This window comes from Rhinoraja longicauda, chromosome 1 (assembly GCF_053455715.1).
Source record: "Rhinoraja longicauda isolate Sanriku21f chromosome 1, sRhiLon1.1, whole genome shotgun sequence".
In the NCBI taxonomy this organism is placed as follows: Eukaryota; Metazoa; Chordata; class Chondrichthyes; order Rajiformes; family Arhynchobatidae; genus Rhinoraja; species Rhinoraja longicauda.
The window spans coordinates 127,678,825-127,704,726 of NC_135953.1; the positions used below are offsets into that span (position 1 = coordinate 127,678,825).

The following is a 25,902-nucleotide window of genomic DNA, read 5'->3' on the forward strand; positions in this document are numbered from 1 at the left end:
ATCAGCATTAAACTCCATCTGCCATCTTTCAGCCCACCCTTCCAAAAGGCACAAGTCTCTCTGTAGACTTTGAAAATCTACCTCACTATCAACTACTCCACCTATCTTAGTATCATCTGCATATTTGCTAATCCAATTTGCCACACCATCATCCAGATCATTAATGTAAATGACAAACAACAGTGGACCCAACACAGATCCTTGGGGTACTCCACTAGACACTGGCCTCCAACCTGACATACAATTGTCAACCGTTACCCTCTGGTATCTCCCATTCAGCCATTGTTGAATCCATCTTGCAACCTCACTATTAATACCCAACGATTTAACCTTCTTAATCAACCTTCCATGTGGAACCTTGTCAAATGCCTTACTGAAGTCCATATAGACAACATCCACAGCCTTGCCCTTATCAATTTCCCTGGTAACCTCTTCAAAAAATTCAAGAAGATTAGTCAAACATGACCTTCCAGGCACAAATCCATGTTGACTGTTTCTAATCAGGCCTTGTTTATCCATGTGATTATATATATTGTCCCTAAGTATCTTTTCCATTAATTTTCCCACCACAGACGTCAAACTAATAGGTCTATAATTGCTAGGTTTACTTTTAGAACCTTTTTTAAACAAGGGCACAACATGCGCAATGCGCCAATCTTCCGGCACAAATACAGTGAGGTACCGGTACAATGCAAATCTTGCTTGCAGCAGCATGATGGGCACATGGACTAAGACTACACACAAAACATAAACGATACATCAATTCTGCAAGACATTGAAAAATAGGAAAAGAAGGTACAAAACAAAAGGACATTTGTGCAAAAATACACAATTAGAAAATAAGTCCTTGGTGGTACATCAGGTGGTCCCTGGTGTTCCGTTGCCTTAGTAGGACTAGGCTTGTGCAGATTGTTTCAAGATCCTGATGGCTGCAGGAAAGTAGCTGTTCCTGAACCTAGTGGTGTGGAGGTGTGGGACTTCATGCTTCTGTATCTCCTGGCCTGCGGTAGCAACAAGAAGAGGCCATCTTTGATAGATGCCATCTTTGATAGGGATAGCAATAGAGTTGTTGCCTTACAGCGCTTGCAGCGCCAGAGACCCGGGTTTGCTCCTGACTCCGGGAGCTGTCTGTACGGAGTTTCTACGCTCTCCCCGTGACCGCGTGGATTTTCTCCAAGATCTTTGGTTTCCTCCCACACTCCAAAGACGTACAGGTTTGTAGGTTAATTGGCTTGGTATAAGTGTAAATTGTCTAGAGTGTGTGTAGGGTAATGTTAATGTGTGGGGATCACTGGTCGGTGTGGATAAGGTGGGCTGAAGGGCTTGTTTCCGCGCTGTATAAACTAAACTAAACTAAACTAAAATGCCAGCTTCTTGAGACAGTGCCTCATGTAGATGCATTCAGTGTTGGTCGTGTGGATGCCTTTATCATCTTGTGTATGCGTGCACCTGAGGTCACAGCAAGTCACAGCTGTCAGTGAGGGCATATTGAGCAGCATTACCTGAACAGGCACTGCTCCTCAGAGACAGCACAGTGGCGCAGCAGTAGAGCTGCTGCCTTACAGTGTCAGGGTCCCGGGTTCGATCCTGACTACTGGTGCTGTCTGCAAGAGGCTTGTACGTTCTCTCTGTGGTCGCACTGGTTTTTTCCAGGTGTCCCGGTTTCCTCCCACATCCCAAAGACGTGTGGGTTGGTGCGTCAATTGGCTTCTGGTAATTGTCTCTAGTGTGCAGGATAGAACTAGTGGACGGGTGATTGCTGGTCGGCATGGACTCGGTGGGATGAAGGTCTGTTTCATTCCCTGTAACCCTAAACCAAACCAAGATGTTTAGCTATGGCCATGAATTCCTTGGCACTCCCCTCCAAAGTGGTTGGTTTTGATGCCTCTGATTGCTCTGTTTTGCTTCCACCTCATCCAGCAATAGAAGTACTATTGCTATTTGGAACATTAACATAAGACTTAATTTTGCTATCTCTGGTATATTTGGTTTTATTTCGAATTTCCAACATTTACAATGTTTTTCAAAAAAAAGTCTATTAACAACCTACCGATAAGGGTATGTGTTCGTAGCACCAGAATAGCTTGACGTTAACAGCATGAACTGAATCTCTTTGTTTCGTCCCCTCCAGAACATTTATGGAACATGCCTCCTTTCTTATCATTTCAAGGGGAGAGGTGTAAAGGAGGAAGGCCAGCTCTACCTTAAACAAGCAAAAGAGGCTTTTGAAATAGGGCTCCTTACAAAGAGAGATGGTGACATTATAACAAGCAAGCTCGAACTGCATGGGTTTGTCAAAGCAGCATTCTCTCTGACAACTGTGCACAGGTGGCTCACAGGTAACAGCGAAATCCTTACCGGGGCGCGACAGCTGTGCAAAGAAGCAATGGGGAAATTGTTCCTGTACAGTACGCGGAACCAGGAAAGTTTGGCGCAGGAAATCATGGAACTGATCTGCCAAGTGAAAGTCTCTTTGCAAATAAACGATCTCTGCAATTCCGATAGCAAGTCCTATGTCCCAGACCACTATAAACATTACTGGGATAAGCTAATAGTGAGGGGTAGGATGTCCTTTGATACCATTCTAGAAAGGCACAAGCAGTGTCACAAAACTATCTGCACGGTATTTGAAGGCAGTTGTAGAAGACATCAGAATAGCAGCGGGCTCCCAAAACATAGCTGTATAACTGCTTTCAAGACGGAAACAACAGAACTCGATACTGCTGATGCCAGGGCACGCATCCCTCATCATCGTGATCGTGATATCCCTCGGCATTCTCGACCCAAAGAGGCAAAAGTGACACAAAGCAACCAAGAGTTGCAGAATAGGACCCATGAATTAACACAAAGCAACCAAGAGTTGCAGAATAGGAACCGTGAATTAACAAGCGCAGGCAAATCAGAGAACCAATATCCAGACCTTTGGAAAGACGGCAAGGTGCCCCATACCTGCTCAAAGAACGCCCAACCACATGTTGTAACAGGCACTGGTGACAACCTGCGTGATGTAACCTCAGAGGGGAAGGGCGACAGCAATAATGGATGCGGAGACCACCTGAATGACAGCCACGGCTCCAGCTCCTCCTTCCAATCCTGGCTGAAAACATCTGGGTCGGGACTTTCCAGCAGCTGGGAGGTAGTGAGTGACTGCAAAGGCAGTGGCTCTCCCAGGAGTGGAGGTAGACCCCTTCTGCTCTCTGTGGACACAGAATGCTCCACCTTTTTAACCGATGAAGTCGAAGAGAGTCAGCAGAACGATGGCAGCACCAAGAATGAAGATTGTAATTTAAGTAACAGAACTGCACAGTCCGTCATTCCGTCAGAACATCAGATATCTCAGACGTGCAGACAGCTTGGGGATACAAACATTAATTGCACTTCAGGCAATACGGAGAAGAAAATTCCTCCATCTTTATCTTCAGGAGAACACAGGTCTTTCGAGACGGCTGGCTCTGATAGAGAAACTGTCGACGACAATGTAGAGGACCACAAGCGTGACAGGCTTGACAATGACCATGGTCAGACTTGGAGGGCCACTTGCAAAACCTCAACTCACTCAGAGTCAGCAAACACTGAGGAGAGTAACTCCTTTGAGATGATTGACTCTGATGCAGAAACGGCTGATGATATTCAGGATACTGTGAATGAGTTTCATCTGGGCACAAATAAAAATAGCCTTGCAAAATCCTCTTCTTCCCAGGCACATTTAAATACCGCAAAGCCCGTCGTAATTGATGGTGAGAATTCAGGAGGCTTCGCAAAGAGAAGCCAGCCTTTATCAGAGCAAAATGAATCCATGGAAATGTTGTCCGTTGACCCTGCAGCAGAGACTGCTGATGAAACAGAAGAAAACGATTATTTCCCAACTCCACACGGAGTTTCTGAAATTCTACATGCCGATGGAAGCAAGAAGCAGGAGGCGCAGAGTCATGGTGCAACCCAAATGCAGAATTCCTCTGCTCAATCCTCGCTAGCCATGAAAGAACCCGCCAAAGGATGCATCAGGGCGGCACCAACTGCAGGTGAAACTACTGATGACATCCTGAGCAAACAGCTTCTGAACAGTAGCCTCAACTCCAGCTCGTCCTTCAACTCATGGTGCAAGTTGCCTTCTTCAGGCAGTGATTCCAACCTTGATGACATAAGTTCGTCGATGAGTTCCAGCAGCAGTTCCTTTGTGTTCCTTTCCAAAAGGCGGCAGACCTTTCACAGACGAGTTATAACTGATGAAGATTATAAAATGTTGTTTACAGGGGTAACCCATGAGTGGCTTACAGAGAGAATTAAGGACACTGGAGTGTTTGACCCTCACAGACTCAAAAGCATTTACAGTAAGTCTTTTCTTTTTCTTTGATGTTATTATTAGCTTTCTTTGATAAATTAAGACAATTATCATTTAATTATCAGCCCATTCAACTGCAGCAAATCCCAGCCTCCCTTTTTATTTCAGAAAGTACATTTTCATCGATTGGGCCCCTTTAAAGAGGAAAGATCTGCAATTACATTCTGTCTTTTACACCCACAGCACCTCAGAGAGCGATCGATTTGTGACCTATCAAATGAAGTATGGTCACTCTTGTGTTGATGAATATTGACCCTCTCATTTCATACTTTGCTGAGTATGGGAAAGAGGAGGGGAGTTAAATTGTTTGGCAACCGGGAGACTGAGTGATATTGACCTTTCTGTCCTGGGCCTCCTCTATTGTCAGAGTGAGGCCACACGCAAATTGAAGGAACAGCATCTCATGACTGGCTTCCAACCCAGCGGAATAAATATTGGTTTCTCTAATTTCAAGTAACTCTTGCATCCCCTCTCAATCTCTGTCCCTACGCTAACCTAGTAGTCGTACAAGTTTCACTGTCGTCCTGTTGAGTTTCGCTGTCTGTATAACTTAGTATCACCTACCCCACAGCCAACAATGGACCATTGTGGGCTCCACCTTTCCTTGAATATTGTTGCTTTTTTGCATATCTTTCATTCATTTGTTCTATATCTCTCTATATCACCGTCTATATCTCTCGTTTCCCTTTCCACCGAGTCTCAGTCTGAAGAAGGGTCTCGACCCGAAACGGCACCCATTCCTTCTCTCCAGAGATGCCGCCTGTCCCACATAGTTGCTCCAGCATTTTGTGTCTATCTTCAGTTTAAACCAGCATCTGCAGTTCCTTTCTACATTTAGAAATTAAATAGCCCAATGCAGTTTAAGTGGAATAGCTCTTTTCCCTGGCGCACTGCATCTGTGCAGAGAGTAAATTTGTATCCAGGAGAGGTACCCTGAACCAACATCTCAAAACGGGGGAAGGGAAACTGATGAACGCAGCGGCAGACAAGCGGGCACGCAGAAAGGAGCGCAGCAACTTCAACAGACCAGAGACCACACACAAATGTGACCTTTGCGACAGAGACTGTCACTCCCACATTGGTCTCTTCAGCCACAAGCGACGCTGCTCTATCCGAGGTGTGGAGCAAGCAGCCAACTAGGATGCATCACCCATGGTCAGCCATGACCGAGGGAGGCCTAAGATCCAGGTGTGGAAGCAGGGGATAGATAAGGCAACGCAAATGACCTGGGGGAATTGGGAGAGGATCCGGGATTGGAAAGAAGTGAGGGACGAGGGTTGTTAGCAGGTTACGGGGTGATGACTGGCCTGGGTTACTGAGACTCAGGGGAAAGGGAAACGAGAGATATAGACGGTGATATAGAGAGATATAGAACAAATGAATGAAAGATATGCAAAAAAGCTACGATATTCAAGGAAAGGTGGAGCCCACAATGGTCCATTGTTGGCTGTTGGGTAGGTGATACTAAGTTATATAGACAGTGAAACTCAACAGGACGACAGTGAAACTTGTACGACGACTAGGTTGGGGTAGGGACAGAGAGTGAGAGGGGATGCAAGAGTTACTTAAAGTTTAACAAACCAATATTTATTCCGCTGGGTTGGAAGCCAGCCATGAGATGCTGTTCCTCCAATTTGCGTGTGGCCTCACTTTGCAGGGAACATGTAATTGCCAATTGGCAGTGGATGCAAATTGGAAAGACTGGCCTTTGGCATTCTAGGGGTGCATTCAGTAGTCGGTATAGGAATCTGCAGTGAGGGCTTGTCTGGGAACGGGCCGGGTCAGGAAGGTTCAGCCAGGACATTGGTGAAAATTATCTTGAAAATGATCACGCCAACAAAGACATCATGCTTTCTGGAATGAAGGAGAATCATAGTGGCATTTAATCATTTATTGTGCCATTTCAAGCATTTATTGTGCCATTTCATGCATTTATTGTGCCATTTCTTGCATTCAGGTAACTCATATTCTTTTTATGCACAATGATTGTTTCAGCATGATATCAGATAATCTAGATTTTCATGCCATGTTCCTGCCACATACCCCTATTCCTCCTGTCATACACCCTTCCTGCCATGTACCCATACTCCTCCTGCCATGTACCCCCCCCCCCCCGAGAGCAAATTGAGGCAATTTTATTTGCCTTATTTCAGCACATGCCATTTTTCACAAAACATCGTAAATGTTTCTCATGAGGTCAAGGGTCAAGGCCAATGAAGACTAAGTGGGAGACCAGAATTATATTCAGCTGCAAAACAGGGTGTCATAAGAATTCATAGAGTTCATTACAGTTTGGGGTGCATTAAAAACATCGGGAGTAATTTGGAAGTGGAATGGGGGCAGCAACAATTTGCAGCAAGTTACTCTTGTGCAGGGATTGTGCAACCCGAAAACCCAACACCTTACTAATTTTGGAATTAGTTTAGTTTAGAGATGCAGCTTGGAAACAAGCACTTCGGCCCACCAGGTCCGCGCCGACCAGTGATCCACGCACATTAACACTATCCAGCGCACACTAGGGACAATTTTACATTTTGCAGGGCTTTTAGAGATAAAGCAAGGAAACAGGCCCTTTGGCCCACAGAGTCCATTGATCTCCCATTCAGGCTAATTCTATGTTATCCGACTTTTGCATCCTTTCCCTACACACTAGGAATAATTTACAAAGGCCAATTAATCTGCAAATCCCCACATCTTTGGGATGTAGGAGGAAACCAGAACACCTAGAGGAATCCCATGTAGTTACATGAAGAACATGCATATTCCACACAGAGAGCACTTGTGTACAATTTTGTACATGTGAATTTAGGAGACACCCGCTTTGCCCCAACACACTGTACACTTCATTTATACTTGCAGGAAGCAGACAATATCTTACAGAACCATTCCTGACTTAAAAGAAATGGAGATGTCTTACAAACAAAATATCAAGTACACTCTGGTCTGATTCTGATTCTTAAAACTGATATGTTATTCAATTTAAGCCCGTGGCCTCTGACACCATGAAGCTGACCTGTACACAACTGTTCCCAAACTGATCATCATGGTGTCGACATCGATAATGGCACAAAACCTCCCAATGTTATGTCAATAGACTCATTCCAGGAACCATGTCACAGGCTTTTATCAGCTCCATTTGTCCTGAGCGCTTTAAAAGTCCAATTGCACCATTGAGTAAGTAAGACCGTAGGGTGTTTGGTGATCAAGTCCATGTTGTATTTCTTTGCTTGCAAGATCTGTTGAAATGAAAACGCATATTTTTACAGGTGGTCTATTATTTAAGTATACCAAAACAACTGACACTTGGACAGCCCAAGAAACGTTGGTGTATGTTGGGAAGCCTTTAGTTGTGGATAAACCTGGTGCCCAGAGGACTGCTTTGGAGATACGCTTTCTGCATCAGGAAGAAATACTGGGCCGGTACTGATTTCCAACTCTTCTGAAATCATATTGTCATCTTATTTTATCCTCTGGCAGTATTGTCTTAAATAATTCCTGCTGAGGTTATGGGTGTTGGTGCAAAGACTCTCATCATTTGGATCAATTATCAAAGCCGCCGATATATGTAAAGGAAGAATTAGTTTAGTTTAGAGATATAGCGCGGAAACAGGCCCTTTAGCCCACTGAGTCCGCACCGACCAGCGATCCCCGCACATTAACACTATCCTACACACTAGGGATAATTTACATTTATACCAAGTCAATTAACCTACAAACATGTATGCCTTTGGAGTGTGGGAGCAAAATGAAGATATCGGGGAAAACCCACACAGGTCACGTACAATACAGACAGGTAGACACAAAATGCTGGAGTAACTTAGTGGGCCAGGCAGCATCTATGGAGAGAAGGAATGGGTGACGTTTCGGGTCGAGACCCTTCTTCAGACAGATGTCAGGGGAGGGGGCGGGACAAAGATAGGATGTAGTCGGAGACAGGAAGACTGGTGGGAGAACTGGGAAGGGGGAGGGGATAGAGAGGAAAAGCAGAGACGATCTGAAGTTAGAGAAGTCAATGTTCATACTGCTGGAGCGTAAACTACCCAAGCGAAATATGAGGTGCTGTTCCTCTAATTTGCGCTGGGCCTCACTCTGACAATGGAGGAGGCCAAGGATAGAAAGGTCACATTGGGAATGGGAGGGGGAGTTGAAGTGCTGAGCCACCGGGAGATCAGGTTGGTTAAGACAGAGCGGAGGTGTTGAGCGAAACGATTGCCGAGCCTGCGCTTGGTCTCGCCGATGTAGAGGTTAACATCTGGAGCAGCGGATACAATAGATGAGGTTGGAGAAGGTGCAGGTGAACCTCTGTCTCACCTGGAAAGACTGTTTGGGTCCTTGGATGGAGTCGAAGGGGGAGGTAAAGGGACAAGTGTTGCATCTCCTGCAGTTGCAGGGGAAGTACCTGGGGAGGGGGTGGTTTGGGTGGGAAGGGACGAGTGGACCAGGGAGTTACGGAGGGAACTGTCTCTGCGGATAGCAGAAAGGGGTGGAGATGGGAAGATGTGGCCAGTAGTAGGATCCCGTCGGAGGTGGCGGAAATGTTGGAGGATAATTTGTTGTATACGACGGCTGATGGGGTGGAAGATGAGGACAAGCGGGACTCTATCCTTGTACGAATAGGGGGAGCAAGAGCAGAGCTGCGGGATAATGAGGAAACCCTAGTGAGAGCCTCATCTACAATGGAAGAAGGGAACTCCTGTTTCCTAAAGAATTAAGACATCTCTGATGCCCGAGTATGGAACACCTCATCCTGGGCGCAGATGCGGCATAGACGGAGGAATTGGGAATAGGGGATAGTTTTTACAGGAAACAGGGTGGGAAGAAGTATAGTCAAGATAACTATGAGAGTCAGTAGGATTGTAGTAGATGTCGGTCACTAGTCTGTCTCCTGTGATGGAGATGGTGAGATCCAGAAATGGCAGGGAGATGTCGGAGATGGTCCAAGTATATTTGAGAGCAGGATGGAAATTAGTGGTGAAATTGATGAAGTCAGTGAGTTCTGTATGGGTACAAGAGGTAGCACCAATGCAGTCACCAATGTAGCGGAGGTAGCATTCGGGGATAGGGCCAGTGTACGTCTGGAACAGGGATTGTTTGACATACCATACAAAGAGGCAGGCATAGCTCGTGCCCATGCGAGTGCCCATAGCTACGCCTTGGATTTGGAGTAAGTGGGAGGAGTCAAAGGAGAAGTTGTTGAGGGTAAGAACCAGCTCTGCTAGGCGGAGGAGAGTATTGGTAGATGGAAATTGGCTGGTTCTGCGGTTGGGGAAGAATCGGAGGGCTTTAAGACCCTCCTGGTGGGGGATGGAGGTGGAGAGTGACTGGACATCCATAGTAAAGACGAGGGAGTGGGGGCCTGGAAAACGGAAGTTATTGAGGAGACGGAGAGCATGTGAGGTGTCTTGGACATAGGTAGGGAGGGATTGGACCAGGGGGGATAGGATGGAGTCGAGGTATGTGGAAATTAATTTGGTGGGACATGATCAGGCAGAAACAATGGGTCTGCCTGGACAGTTCTGTTTGTGGATTTTGGGGAGAAGGTAAAATCGGGCCGTGCGGGGCTAGAGAATGATAAGGTTGGAGGCTTTAGAGGGCAGAGAGCCGGAAGTGATGAGATCAGAGATGGTGTTACAGACAAGCACCCATTATTAGGATTGAACCTGGGAGTCTGGCGCTGTAAGGCAGCAACTCTACTGCTGCACCACCATCCAAAAATCCACCCAAAAAATGTCGCCGAAAGAAAAGATGTCTATCCGTCCTTGTAGTTGTTCAGCCTTCTCCCTGCAATCTGGGTGGGTTTTTCATTCATTTTTAGAATGTGGTTGCACTGTCAAAACCAGCCTTTACTGTCATCCCTAATTTCCCTTAAGGTGATGGTGAGCCCCTTCTTATAGAGTCATAGAGTGATACAGCATGGAAACAGGCCCTTCGGTCCAACTTACCCACACCTGCCAACATGTGGGTCCACTAGTCCTACCTTCCTGTGTTTGGCTCATATCCCTCCAAACCTGTCCTATCCATGTACCTGTCTAACTGTTTCTTAAATGTTGGGATAGTCCCTGCCTCAACTACCTCCTCTGTCAGCTTGTTCCATACCCTCACCACCCTTTGTGTGAAAAAGGTATCCCCCCAGATTCCTATTAAAACTTTTCCCCTTCACCTTAAACCTATGTTTTCCGGTCCTCGATTCACCTGCACTGGCAAGAGACTCTGTACATCTACCCGATCTATTCCTCTCATGATTTTATACATTCAATTGACTCATGGCTCAATTGACAAGAGTGCCATTCTAGTCTGTCCAAATTTGGTCATTATCTTAGTTAAGTTTAATTTAAAGACAAAGCATGGAAATGGGCCCTTTGACGCACAGAGCCCATTGATCTCCCATTCACACTAATTCTATGTTATCCCATTTTTGCATCCATTCCCTACACACTAGGAGCAATTTACAGAGGCCAATTAACCAACAAATCTGCATGTCTTTGGGATGTAGGAGGAAATTGGAACACCCAGTGGAAACCCATGTGGTTACATGTCCAACGTGCATATTCCACACAGACAGCACCCGAGGACAGGATGAAACATGGGTCTCTGGCGCTGAGGCAGCAGGTCTGCCAGCCACGTCACTGTGCCATCCTTAACCGATTAGCTAAAAGCAAGTGGAAAACAAAAGACTTAAGAATAACAGACGTCAGAGCAGGCTCTGGATTGGGGTACAGTGGATATAGTCTGGGGAGAGAATGGACCATTCTACTGAAGAAGGGTTTTGTTTCCCAATGTAGATACGTTTCTGATATATGTAATGATTCTTTCATGACAAAGGAAATCTCAAAACGCTGGAGAAACGCTGTGGGTCAGGCCCTTTGTCCTGACTTGAAACGTCACCCCTCCACATTCTCCAGGGATATGGCCTGACCCGCTGAGTTACTCCAGCATTTTGTGCCTTTCCAGGTAAACCAGCATCTGCAGGTACTTGCTTCCACAAGCAAAGCTCAAAAATCCATAGACGGATCCCCAAACAAGTTCAAAAAGAGAAGAGCAAAAACCAGTGCCTTAACTCACTCTTCCTTGCTGTTCCAGATATGTTGGAAAACAATACAAAAATATGAAAGAGCTCTCCTACCATTTCCATGACGTTGAACGGCAAATGACAGCGCAACACTACGTGACGGAGTTCAACAAAAGGCTGTACGAGCAGCAAGTTCCAACACAGATATATTATATTCCATCCTCAGTTCTCTTGGTAAGTGCAAGTCAAAGGCATAAAGTGGAAGCTCCTCAAAAATGAGATGTTGGAAGAGTGAAGTGTGGAAGCTGTCGACAAATGGGATGGCTTAATCTTACTGATTGCTTCACTGGAGGAACTAATATATCATAACGAACGTACTAAGGGTGCCTTTAACATGATTTGAGCTGGCTGGGTTTTGTCTTCTGTGATGATGGCAATCTCAGCAGAAAACCAAGGCGGATCGTCTGGTCAGCACCAGACGACCTGTGTCTGAATATGGTTGTGAATGGGAAGGCACAGTGGGCGTAGCTGGTGGAGATGCTGGCTCGCACTGCCAGACACCCGGGTTCCATCCTAACCTCGGGTGCTGTCTGTGTGGACTTTGCAATGTTCTCCCTGTGACTGCGTGGGTTTTTCTCCGGTGCTCCGGATTCCTCCCCCATCCCAAAGACGTGCGGGTTTGTAGGTTATTTGGACTCTGTAAATTGCCCCTGGTGTGTAGGAAGTGGATGGGAAAGTTGAGTTACATGGAACTGTGTGAACGGGTAATCGATGGGATGGTCTATGGTCGGTGTGGGCCGAAGGGCCAGCTTCCATGCTGTCTCACTAAACTAAACAATTTACTTCAGTCTTGCCTTCAAGAGTCAGGAGTGTTTTATTGTCATATGTCCCAGATAGAATAATGAAATTCTTACTTGCTGCAGCACATTCAGCACTTATGATGAGTCCCGCCATCATTGAGTAAGGGGACATCCTGTATGCTCCACCCACATCATCGCACCAACATACATGACTATTGGGATAGAGTACCCATTTTTGTGAGATTGTCCAGCTCTAAAACAGACTGACAATATTTGCTCCAGTCTTTAGCTGACCTCTTCCAGTACAACAACAAAACTGGCACCCATGAGAAATGGCTGTGTTACATGTAGTGCACAACAACAAGACAGTACATTCTGGCTGATATTGTCCCATCAATCTACTCACGAAATGGTGGAAACTGATGCCATATGAGCACCTTACAAGCAATAACCAACATGCTAATGCTCAGGTTAAGGTTCAACAGGATTGCTTGGCTCCACACTTCATACCAGCCTAGTTCAAATAAGTACAAAAGGAATGAGCAAAATGAGCTATCCTAAATGGCAAGGCTGCCTTTAACTGCAGATGGCACAGCGGTTGAATTACTGTCTTACAGTGCTTGCAGCGCCGGAGACCCAGGTTCGATCCCGACTACGGGTGCTGTCTGTATGGAGTTTGTACGTTCTCCCCGTGACCGTGTGGGTTTTCTCCGAGATCTTTGGTTTCCTCTCACACTCCAAAGACGTACAGGTATGTAGGTAAATTGGCTGGGCGAATGTAAAAATTGCCCCTAGTGTGCGTAGGATAATGTTAATGTGCGGGGATCGCTGGTCTGCGCAGACCCGGTGGGCCGAAAGGCCTGTTTCTGCGTTGTATCTCTAAACTCAACTAAACTAAACTAAACTAGAAGTATGGTAACAAGAAGCCCTCATGGAATTGAATCCAATGAAATCAAAGGGAAGAATCTGAATTGACTTGTATCGGTTGGAATGGACGAGTCCTGCTTTTGTGGACACCATGGAATGGGTTTCAAGGATTATGGGGAGAAGGCAGGAGAATGTTATTAGGAGGCAGAGATCAGCCATGATTTAATGGCGGAGTAGACTCGATGGGCCGAATGGCCTAACTCTACTATAACTTGTGAACTTGGGATAGCTGAGCAATTTTCCATAGTATCAGGTTGATGCCAGTATTGTTGCTGCACTGGAATGGCTTGGCCAGAGGCATGGCTAGTTCTCAAGTGAATAAAATGCTCAAATGTTTCTTATGGTTGTTGCAAGTAAATCCTTCCAGCCCTAATTGCAGATGTTCCTCGAAACAATGTCCAGGATAGTTCCTCTGTCCCGCTCTTCCCCTCCCCCTTCCCAGATCTCCCACTGTCTTCCTGTCTCCACCTATATCCTTCCTTTGTCCCGCCCCCCTGACATCAGTCTGAGGAAGGGTCTCGACCCGAAATGTCGCCCATTCCTTCTCTCCTGAGATGCTGCCTGACCTGCTGAGTTACTCTAGCATTTTGTGAATAAATACCTTCGATTTGTACCAGCAGCTGTAGTTATTTTCTTAGACAATTGAGGAGATGGTTTCAACTGAAGATTTTGCTCGATTTGCAGGATACCTTGCAAATGACTGTATTACTATTTGCTCTTGTCCCTCAATGTGACAGGTGTCACAGGTTTGAAAAGTGGAGTCAGCACAGCCTTGTCAAGTAAGAACAGCCATCTTCAGCTGCTCCGTCAACAACCAACCACCATTAAGTCAGAAGTCAGGATGCTCACTGATGTTTTCACAATGTTCAATGTCCTTTTTGAAACTGCTCAGAAAGCGAACCTGTTTATGCCCGCAAACAACAAATGGCAGACCACATTCGGTCATGGACTGATGAGTAGCAAGTAATATTGTCACTTCTCAAACAAAAGAAGAATTTGACTCCCTTCCCTTGACATTCAAACCACAGATCTTCACCAAGTCACCAACCATCTGTATCTTAGAAGTTACAGTTAACCAGAGACATAACTGGATCAGCCACATCGATACGATGGATACACAAGCAGGTTCGAGGCTGGATGCCCAATGGAATATGGCTCAAGTCAGGAGCATGATGGAATACCCTCTACTTACCTCCAACAACACTCAAGAATTTCAGTACCTCCCGGGTCAAAGCAGCACATTTGCTTGACACCACATCCACAATTCCCCCCCACCCCCATACATTCCCCCCCCCCCCTCCCCAACTCCCCTCCTCCATCCAACCCAACACAGTGGCTGCAATGTTTACCATTGCACTTACCGGCCAGGCCTACTCCAACACCACTTTGCAGCCTCCACTTCTGCCATGTAGAGGGATAAGGGCGACAAGCATGTGGGTGTGCCACCATTTGTTGGATCTTCTCCAACTGTGCGTTCTCGAGTTCGGAGCATCTCTTCAATGGGTCTAAATCCTGGGGCTTCACATCCAAACACTGGTTTCTGGGACTACAAACGCTAGATTGACTTAAAAACACAGTGCTGGAGGAACACAGTGGGTCAGGCAGTATCTGTGGAGAGAATGTATAGATAACGTTTCAAGTTGAGGTCCTTCTTCTGACTGAAGATGGGTTCTGACCTGAAAGGGCGATCGTTCATGTTCTACATGGATGCTACCTGACCCGATGAGTTCCTCCAGTACTTTGTTGTTTTGCTCAGGATTCCAGCATCTACAGTTTCTTGTGTTGCCATCACTCGATTGACTGCAGCAACTTAAAAAGATGGCTCACGCTCTCCTCAAGTACACTTAGAAATGGGCATTTAATGTTCTCCAAAAGTTTTTAAAAATGTGAAAAGATGAAGCTCATAGATATAGTGGCACACATTTGAAATGTGTTAAGAATAGTGATATGGCAGACTATTTTCGTTTATACCAAGCCAATTAACCTGCAAACCTGTACGTCTTTGAAGTGTGGGAGGAAACTGAAGACCTCAGAGAAATCCCACACAGGTCTTGGGGTGAGTGTACAAACTCCTTACAGACAATCACCCTTAGTCAGGATCGAACCCGGATCTCTAGCGCTGTAAGGCAACAACTCTACCGCTGCACCACCGTGCCGCCCAGAAAATGCCGCTCAAAGGAAAGTTGTCCATCTTTGTGGGTGCACAGCCTTCTTCCTGCAATCTAGGTGCTTTTTTCATTCATTTGTAGAATGTGGTTGCACTGTCCGCTTGGAGTGATTGTAAGTACTTGTAAGATTGAATCAGTTCTGCCTTGTTCATGATGGAAGTTCACAGGTGCATTAATGAAGAGTTAAACTGCAAAGGTAAATTAAATTTATGTTCATTTTCTTTTACATTCATCAGGTTAAAATCTGTGAAAGAAAGTGTCCTTTGTGAGGCGTTCATATCAAAATAGCCCAGCATTCACTTCAGGCTTTCTTTTTCCTCAGCTTTTGGAAGACAACCAAATTGTGGGCTGTGTAAGCGTAGAGCCGTACATGCTTGGGAAGTTCATAAAACTAACCAACAACAAAAGGGACGTTCGCAAAGAATATGAAGCAACAATATACGGACTTGCATTTGGACATTTTACCTATGAGTTTTCAAACCAAGAAGAAATAGTGGTCGATTTACAGGGTAAGTAATTTAAATGCCGCCCAATGGATAATAGTAGCCTTCAAAATCCACATGCAAGTAATTCTAATGGTTATAGAATCGCACCAACTTCAATAGACAATAGACAATAGGTGCAGGAGGAGGCCATTCGGCCCTTCCAGCCAGCACTGCCATTCAATGTGATCATGGCTGATCACATTGAACTTCATGTGTGTACCATTATCCAAACCACAATTGACAGGGTCAAGGAGAGGTGTCTTGGTTGCTCGATGATGGCAGAAACTCCCAATCATCAGGGAAAGTCACTGTGTTGACAAAAGTGGCCAGTTGTTTCCAGTTTTAGAGTTTGTCCTATCGGAACTTCACGAGAAGAAATTCAGTTTTCTCTTTATTTTCTTTTGGAAGGGGCCACGTTTAAAAATATTTTTCCTCACTTCGTCACTCAGTTCAAGTGTGTCTCCAGTGTGTCATTCCCATGAGGCGGAATGAAATGGACGGATTCTAAATCTGCTGATGATAAAGGCAGGAAGGCATGTTGTGATGGGGACACTGTGTTTCTGCAGCGGAATACAGATAGATTGAGTGAAAACCTGGCAACAATGGTTTAATCTGAGGAAGCAGTGGTGATGCACTTCAGTAAAAGAAATGAAAAGACTGCAAACTTCTGAACTTCTGAGGGACCTTGATAATTTACCGCACAAATCACAACAGGTTAACAGGCAGCCGGTCTAAGAAGTAGTTACGGAGGCAAATGGGACATTCCCCTTTATAGCAAAGGGGAGTTTAAGAATAAGGAGAATTTCTTATAGTTGTACAGGGTATTGAAGAAGCCACTCCTAGAATATTGTGTACAATTTGGTCCCCTGACCAAAAAAATATGTAGTTGTGTGTAGGAAAGAACTGCAGATGCTGTTTTACACCAAAGATAGACACAAAATGCTGGAGTAACTCAGCGGGTCAGTCGTCATCTCTACAGAAAAGGAATGGGTGACTTTTCGGGTCAATACCCTTCTTCAGACTTCAGTCCAAAGGAGATTCACAAGGTTAATGCCTGGGATGAGAGGGTTGACCTATTGAGAGAGAGTAGGCAATTTAGGTCGGTGTTACTTGTAGTTTAAAAGTATGAGGGTGATCTTATTCTGATAGAAAAGATCCTAAGGGAGCTTTACAGCATAAATGTTCTCACTAGTGATGAACACTATGGCGCAGCGGTAGAGTTGCTGCCTTACAGCGAATGCAGCGCCGGAGACTCAGGTTCGATCCTGACTAAGGGCGCTGTCTGTACGGAGTTTGTACGTTCTCCCTGTGAGCTGCGTTGGTTTTCTCCGAGATCTTCGGTTTCCTCCCACACTCCAAAGGCGTACAGGTATGTAGGTTAATTGGCTGGGCAAATGTAAAAAAAAATAAAGATTGTCCCTAGTGGGTGTAGGATAGTGTTAGTGTGCGTGGATCGCTGGGCGGCGTGGACCCGGTGGGCCGAAGGGCCTATTTCTGTGCTGTATCTCTAAATCTAAATCTAGTGAGAGAATTACAAACATCGTGAAATGAAGGAGGCAGAGGCAGGAATTGAAATGTCCATTGGAACATTTACTTCTTACCAGTTCGCACATCAAAATTCTCATGGAATGATTTTAGAATGTGAAAAAAAAGGCCACATTGCTTGAACTGAAGGATTTGGAAAAGTTTTAAAATCTCCTTAGAATCTAGGTCAAAATCCTTAGAATCTAGAATTTCTCCTGTGGCACCAGCCCCACCTAGAATGGTTGTGGTCTGGTAGCCAATTACTTTTGTTGTAGGGCCATTGCTAGGAAATTCATCATCACCTGAGGTCCATGGAATCAGGTGTAACTGACTCGACCTTGCATGACGTAAGGCCTTACCCTTCAGGGCTGCATCAGCACAATGTATGCAAAGGAAATTGCTTAAGGCCAGGCCTGGGGGCAGGTGTAACTGTGAGTGAGAGAGGCCCAATGGTATAAATGAGTCTCTGTTGTTGCTGATCAGCAGTAGAGGTGTGGGCTTTGTTTCTCAGCAATCACTGGTGATGGGATGGGATGGAATGATTGGGAGAGCATCAAGAGGTTGAAGGAAGTTGGCGGTCAGAGGTTGGGCCCATAGAAGAAATGGTTGCCAAGGGAGACCTCGTTAGATTCCACAGCACGTCTGGGGACCATTCATGCATTACACAGCAACAACTTAGATGGACCCAGAATAAAATTTCAATCTTTGTTAATCAGTAATTTTCCTCGTTTTAATTTTCACAGAACATAGAACAGTACAGCACAGGAATGGGTCCTTCGGCCCATGATGCTTGTGCTGAACATGACGCCGTTAAACTGATCTCATCTGCCTGCACATGATCCATATCCCTCTATTTCCTGCACTTCAATGTGCCTTTCTAAAAGCCTCTTCAATGCTACTATCGTATCTGCTTCCACCACCACCCCTGGCAATGCGCTCCAGGCCCCCACCACCCTCTGTCGAAGAAGAACCTGCCCTTCCATCCCATTAGACATCCCCCTCTCGCCTTATAGCCATGCCCTCGAGTATTGACATTTTCACTCTGCAAAAAAAAGGTTCTGACTGTCTACACTATCTTTTCCACTCATCATTTTATTTACTTCTATCAAGTCTCCCCCATCAACCTCTGACGATCCAGAGAAAACAATCCAAGTCTATCCCACCTGAAGCTGAAACTCTCATTTAGGCAACATTCTGGACACCCTCCTTTGCACCCTCTCCAAAGCCTTGACATCTTTCCTGTAATGGGGTGACCGGAACTGCATGCAATATTCCAAATACAGCCTAACCATAGTCACCTGGGGCAGCATCATGACTTCCTGAGTCGTATCTTCAATGCCCCGAGCAATGAAGGCGAGCAGCGTAGGTTTACTAGGTTAATTCCCGGAATGGCGGGACAGTCATATGTTGAAAGACTGGAGCGACTAGGCTGGTATACACTGGAATTTAGAAGGATGAGAGGGGATCTTATCGAAACGTTTAAGATTATTAAGGGGTTGGACATGTTAGAGGCAGGAAACATGTTCCCAATGTTGGGAGAGTCCAGAACAAGGGGCCACAGTTTAAGAATAAGGGGTAGGCCATTTAGAACTGAGATGAGGACAAACTTTTTCAGTCAGAGAGTTGTAAATCTGTGGAATTCTCTGCCTCAGAAGACAGTGGAGGCCAATTCTCTGAATGCATTCAAGAGAGAGCTAGATGGAGCTTTTAAGGATAGCGGAGTCAGGGGGTATGGGGAGAAGGCAGGAACGGGTTACTGATTGAGAATGATCAGCCATGATCACATTGAATGGCGGTGCTGGCTCGAAGGGCCGAATGGCCTACTCCTGCACCTATTGTTTATGGTCTATTGTCTATACCATATGCCTTCTTTATCACCCTATCTTTTTATGCTGCCACCTTCAGTGAGCTATGAATTTGGACTGCTCATCAATGCTGTTAAGGGTCTTGTCATTAACTGTATACTCCCCTGATATTCAACCTCCTAAAGTGCAATATCTCACCACTTGCTCGTGTTGAACGCCATCTGCCATTTCTCTGTCCATTTCTACAGATGATCTACATCTCACTGTATCTTCTGACACCAATCCTCACTGTCTGCAACTCCCCCAATGTTGGTGTCATCAGCAAACATACTCAGCAGCCCATCGACATTTATATCTAGGTCGTTTATATATATATAAACATAGCACAAAAAGTAAGGAAATTTGTGTTTGGTAGATTATTTCTTTGTTGTAACAATGCTTCTTGGCAATAAATCTTATACCGTTGGAAAGCCTGTTTATTTCCCTTTTAAATGGTGCCACATTTGTAAGGAACATGCATTTGTGGGATGAGCAGCAGAGCTGAGTATATGGGTTGCGCCCATGAAAAATTTGCCAAATCTTCTCTGCCAATGCCAAACAGCTTATTCTGCTGTTGCTATTGACTCTTGTTTTGAGCTTCTGGTACCCCCAGGTGCTGACAATCAGGTGCCTGATTGGCACCTGATTGGCAGCATCTGTGAGCATGGGCCCTGCTACAGTGGTCAGTAGGTGTCTGCTCCAAGAATCAGCATGCCACGTTTGACTGATCTGGATAGGGCCCGTGCGATAGGGCAACTTCAAGCTGGTGTTCCGCAAAACCAAGTTGCGGCATTATTTGGAGTGAGCCCTAGTACCATCTCCAAAGTGAAGACCAAGTTCCATATAACGGGGGATGTCAGAGACAGGCCGCGAAGTGGGCGTCCCAAGAAGACGACACCCGAAGAAGACTGTTTCCTCACCCTGTCAGCACTTAGGAACCGTAGGCTGTCTTCTACAGATTTGCAGTCAAGGTTTGCAGGATGATATGGCCGACGGCTCTCTGCCCAGACAATTCGGAACAGACTGCACGCAGCCGATCTCCGGTCTCATAGGGCTGCCAGATCAGTCAAACGTGGCATGCCGATTCTGGGGGTACCAGAAGCTCAAAACAAGAGTCAATAGCAACAGCAGAATGAGCTGTTTGGCAGTGGCAGAGAAGATTTGGCAAATTTTTCATGGGCACAACCCATATACTCAGCTCTGCTGCTCATCCCACAAATGCATGTTCCTTACAAATGTGGCACCATTTAAAAGGGAAATAAACAGGCTTTCCAACGGTATAAGATTTATTGCCAAGAAGCATTGTTACAACAAAGAAATAATCTACCAAACACAAATTTCCTTACTTTTTGTGCTATGTTTTTTATATATTACAAACAGCAGAGTTCCCAGCACAGATTGCTGTGGAACTCCACTGTCACAGACCTCCAGACAGAATATTTACCTTCCACCCGCAACCCTCTGACTTCTATGACTAAGCCCGTTCGGAATCCATCTGTCCAAGTCATTGTGCATCCCGTACATCTTAACATTCTGGATCTGCCTAACCATGCGGGACTTTATCAAAACCCTTAGTAAAATCCATACCAGCGCTCGGCGGTCTCCCTCCCTCTAAGCAGCCCTCCCTCCCTCTCGGCTGTGTGGGTCCCTCCTCATTCTCAACGGCCCTCCTCCCTCTCGGCTATGTGGGCCCTCCTCACTCTCAGCGGCCCTCCATCCCTCTCAGTGGCCCTCCTCCCTCTCGGCTGTGTGGGCCCCTCCTCACTCTCAGCGGCCCTCCTCCCTCTCGGCTGTGTGGGCCCCTCCTCACTCTCAGCGGCCCTCCTCCCTCTCGGCTGTGTGGTTCCTTCCTCACTCTCAGCGGTCCTCCTCGCTCTCGGCTGTGTGGGCCCCTCCTCATTCTCAGCGGCCCTCCTCCCTCTCGGCTGTGTGGGCCCCTTCCTCACTCTCAGCGGCCCTCCTCCCTCTCGGCTGTGTTCGCCCCTCCTCACTCTCAGTGGCCCTCCTCCCTCTCGGCTGTGTGGGTCCCTCCTCACTCTCAGTGGCCCTCCTCCCTTTCGGCTGTGTGGTTCCTTCCTCACTCTCAGCGGCCCTCCTCCCTCTCGGCTGTGTGGGCCCCTCCTCACTCTCAGCGGCCCTCCTCCCTCTCGGCTGTGTGGGCCCCTCCTCATTCTCAGCGGCCCTCCTCGCTCTCGGCTGTGTGGGCCCCTCCTCACTCTCAGCGGCCCTCCTCGCTCTCGGCGATGCGCGTTCGTCCACGCTCTCCGCCGGTTCGGCAGCTGCGCAGCGCATCCCGGGAACCTTCAGGCCCCACAGAAGGTCATTTAGTTTACAGATACAGGACGGAAACAGGCCCTTCGGCCCATCGAGCGCGCCAACCAGCGATCCCCGCACATTAACACTATCCTGCATACACTAGGGACAATTTACACTTATACCAAGGATACAAACCAAAGCCAATTAACCTACAAACCTGTACATCTTTGGAGTGTGGGAGGAAACCAAAGATCTCAGAGAAAACCTACGCAGTCATGCGGAGAACATACAAACTCCGTACAGACAACACCCGTAGTCGGGATTGAATCCAGGTCTCTGGCGCTGCAAGCGTTGTAAGGCAGCAACTCGACCGCTGCGCCACCGTACCGTCCTATTGCGCAGTTAAAGGTAGCACATGATATTCTAAATAAGTTAAAATTCTGAGAACGGCATTTCCCAGGAAACTACAGGAATAAAAACAGTTTGACGCTTCACCTGAATTAATGAGATCCAGATTGAATTGCCAATTTCTGTATTTGAAACTGTCTCAAGAGAACTTTTAAGAGAAAGTCAACAATTTAACTGAGATTTTCACCAAATTATTCCACAGGCTGGATCACTGGAGATGGCAAAGGCCTCATTTACCTCACAGATCCTCAGATTCACTCAGTGAAAAAACACCAGTGGGGATTAAACTTTGCAGACAAAGGCATCGGATACTTTTTTAACTGCCAGCACAAGGAATGCAATGAGATTTGCCACATCCTCACTCTGAAGAACCCTGTCAGGGAGAATGTGGAAGAAACACCTTCAGCCTAGGTTTGTCTTCTTGAGAGGTATGTTGGAATTTGTCAGAATCTTGTCTCATCCTCCTTAATGGTGCAGAAGATGATCTTTGCATTGCCCCAACAACCCACAGGCCACTCTTCCTGCAAATGCATCAGGATTACTCTTAATTGCAGTTGCCGGTGCCATCCCCGACTCCGGATGCAGGGTGCACCTGGTAAATATCTGTGAAGGCAATGCCGCAAGACACAGAATAACAGCAGCGAGAAGATCAACTTCCATTGTTTGCACCAAACACAAGCAAGACAAGCAATATAGATCACTGAATATTTTTCAGACCTAGCTGGATTTTGGCAAGGGCGATATTTTTATTTGAGGAGTTTCACTTCTCTCTTTTTGAATACTGAATACGAATAATTTACTTTATTGTCACATGTGACCAGTCACAGTAAAATTCTTTGCTTGCATACCGAAGGTATGCAAATAGTCACCACATAAAGGGCCTTTTCTTGTTCCTTTTTCTCATTCCTTCTCCCAGTTCTTTCCCCTTCCTCTATCTCGCACTTCCTCCTCTTTTCTTTCTCATCGCTCTTCTCTCTCTCTAGCTATCTTGCACTTTTTTTTTCTCTTTGTGTCCTCTTTCTATCTCTCACTCCATTTTTTGCTTCCATCTCTTGCTTCTTTCACTCATCCCCTTCTTTTCTCTTGTCACGATCTCTCTGACCCTTTCCTTCCTTCCTCTCTCTCTCTCTCTCTCTCTCTCTCTCTGTCTGTCTGTTGTAAAACATAACTAGAGGAGCAGGAGGAAGTCATTCTGGTCCTCAAGTCTTCTCAAGATTTCAACAAAATCATGGCTGATTTTCATCACACTTTTCCTGCAAAATCCCTTCCTTTTTTTCCAATATCCCGAGGTTGATCATTCTCTGTATCAAATGAAATCAGTCACAGAGACTCAACGTAGAAAATTCCCACCAAGTGTTGAAATTTCACCCCTTCAATCCTATGTGACCCACCTCATATTTTTAATCTGGTTCTAAACTCTTCAAATGTTTTAATTTGCTCGATCTATTGAACATTAGTGCTGTATTAGTGTTTAACAATGTAAGTAAAACACTCACATATCAAAGATTAATTGCAATTATTTCCTTCCACTCAGCAGACCTAAGTATAATACGTAAAAAAGTAAATGAACAGTTATTAATTGATTAAAGTTTTGGTGCATATTTCTTGCAATCAAGTTCTGTATTTTATTTTTTTTTAACCGTGAGCTTGCATTGTTGTTACAATTTGAAGATTTGTTTTGTAAATCACTGCTGAATTTCCTTAGGGTTACAGCAATCCTTCATGTTTTGAAAACTCAAATAAAAGGTCAGCTAAAAACGAGTTAGAGTTTCTATTATTTGGGGTTTTTTTAAATTTGTAAACAAGACACATCTGGACAATTTTCCACATTGTCTTTTTCGATGCTACTGTTGCTTTTACACTGGAACAGCTCAAGGTATGGCTGTTGTGGAGAACACCACTTGGGATATTTGCACAGCCTGGGGCTTTTGTTGTGTCCACTGTTGTCAGCTGTTTCCTGACACACTGTTGGTTGACTCCTGGCTCCTGTGAGGACCTTATGCAGAGGCTGAGATATTTCCACTAAATATTTTTGATTCAGGATGCTCATGAATGCTTCAACCATTTGTAATCCGATGACTCGGGTCCACCTTCAGTGATTCTGGAGCCCGCTAGTGTCTTCCACGAATCACAACTGGATGTGGCAGCACCTCAGACTGTCTGGCTATGCAGCAGTTAGAATAGCAGGAGTGATCTAAAACCCCTTTCGCCCAGCAGAAGCCTCCAAGCTTACTACTGGTCACAAAACCCATCAACAGTCTATTTTAACCTGTTTTAAAGAGGAAGGCACAACGTCAATGGGAGCTGAATGAGGCTTCAGAGAAGCTAAGCCAGACCATAAAAGGCCCAAACAAGTTCATGTCTTGTTTCAATTCATTTTAGAATTCGATTGGAAAGGTGTGCCTTCAAGAATATGAAAGGAAAATTAGGTTTGCCCTCCAAGGAACCTCCCACCTCAGCCTTCCATCCTGAATGTGACACCTTCACAAGGTGGCCCCAGAAGCTGATCTTGCAGCCTATTTTGTATCACTGCAGAACCTGGGTCAAGCAGCTTTCAAGTTCACCTTCAAGTTGAGTTTATGTTCAAGTACGGTGAGGGAACAGGTAAAATGAAAATAAAATAAATCACGCTTGCAGCATCACAGGCACATGGACTGAGACACCGCACAATTAGAAATAAACAGAAATTACACATAAAATGTCCAAACTAAACATTAGTAAGAAACATTTATTCACAAAATGCTGGAGTAACTCAGCAGGTCAGGCAGCATCTCAGGAGAGAAGGAATGGGTGACGTTTCGGGTCGAGACCCTTCTTCAGACTGAAGAAGGATCTCGACCCGAAACGTCACCCATTCCTTCTCTCCTGAGATGCTGCCTGACCTGCTGAGTTACTCCAGCATTTTGTGAATAAATACCTTCGATTTGTACCAGCATCTGCAGTTATTTTCTTATACTTAGTAAGAAACATAATTGTTTTAAAAATCCATGGTAATGCAGTCGGTGGCTTGTAGTGTTCCGGTGATGAGGTAGGATTAGGATTGTGCAGAGGATAGACGCAAAAACCTGCAGTAACTCAGTGGGACAGGCAGCATCTCTGGAGAGAAGGAATGGGTGATGTTTTGGGTCGAGACCCTTCTTCAGTCTCGACCCGAAGCATCGCCCATTCTTTCTCTCCAGAGATGTTGCCTGTCCCGCTGAGTTGCTCCATCATTTTGTGTCTATCTTCGCTTTAAACGAGCATCTGCAGTTCCTTCCTACACATTAGGTTTGTGCAGGTTAGTTACGTTTTTGATGACATGGTTTAAGTGAGGCCTGGGAGGTATTCCAGTAATATATACCCTTCTTTGAAATCAGAGCACGGTGGGCCAAAAATATTAACATGTCGCATATTCGCTGGGAAAAAGCAGACCACAGCAGCTGGCAAGCCAAAACATTTGCCTTTCAAAATCAAACCTATTGTGCTTTGGCATTAGTCCAGTTTAGTATATCTGCCTGTGTATATGAGTGAATAATTTGTCAGTCACGTGAATCCTTTTCTCTCCTATTTGGCCAACATTTGCAACATGTTTTGGATTACAGGGCAAATGCAGCACCCTGCAAACTATTGCAAGTGTAAATACTCATCAGACATATCTAAACCCCATACCAAATTCCCAAGTTATTGTAAGACACACCCTACAACACCACATCAATCCTTAATGGATTTTCAACAGTGCGATTTGGGGGTGGCACACAGCTGTATAATGAGAAAGTGTTCTGCAATCGAGCAGGATTACCCAGAGGAGTAATCCTCCTTTTCAGAGACTGTTGGAAGCTCCATGAAAAGTCGGGCGCTGCCAGGTGAGCTGGGAGCGGGCTCGGATTACACTCTCAATCTCATTGCACACACTGTCCATCATCCATAGGCATTTGGCATATTGACCATTGTGAAGGGAAAAGCCATTTCAGCTGCTACCAAACTGAGGGGGTCATTCTTTACTGCATACTTTACACTGGTCACTGCTACAATTGTTTGTCTGCCCTCTCGTCAAGCAGTGGCAGCAACTGTGGACAGTCTTGGTTTTACTTGAGATTTGCAGAAATATCTTTGTACAAAACAACTCGAATATAATGTGGGTGGGGATGGGTGGGGGAGGT

General features: G+C 45.6%; 1 protein-coding gene across 1 annotated transcript in view; it reads left to right on the top strand.

Moving 5' to 3' along the window:
• Window positions 1-22,639, top strand: part of alpk1 (alpha-kinase 1) — a 75,178-nt gene extending 52,539 nt beyond the window's left edge. Inside the window, exons 9-13 of the mRNA XM_078412507.1 lie at window positions 2,132-4,331; window positions 7,609-7,762; window positions 11,423-11,585; window positions 15,569-15,755; window positions 21,966-22,639. Coding sequence (XP_078268633.1) covers window positions 2,132-4,331; window positions 7,609-7,762; window positions 11,423-11,585; window positions 15,569-15,755; window positions 21,966-22,174 — 2,913 coding nt within the window. The 3' untranslated portion in view covers window positions 22,175-22,639. The remainder of the gene's footprint in view (window positions 1-2,131; window positions 4,332-7,608; window positions 7,763-11,422; window positions 11,586-15,568; window positions 15,756-21,965) is intronic.
• Window positions 22,640-25,902: the final 3,263 nt, after the last annotated feature.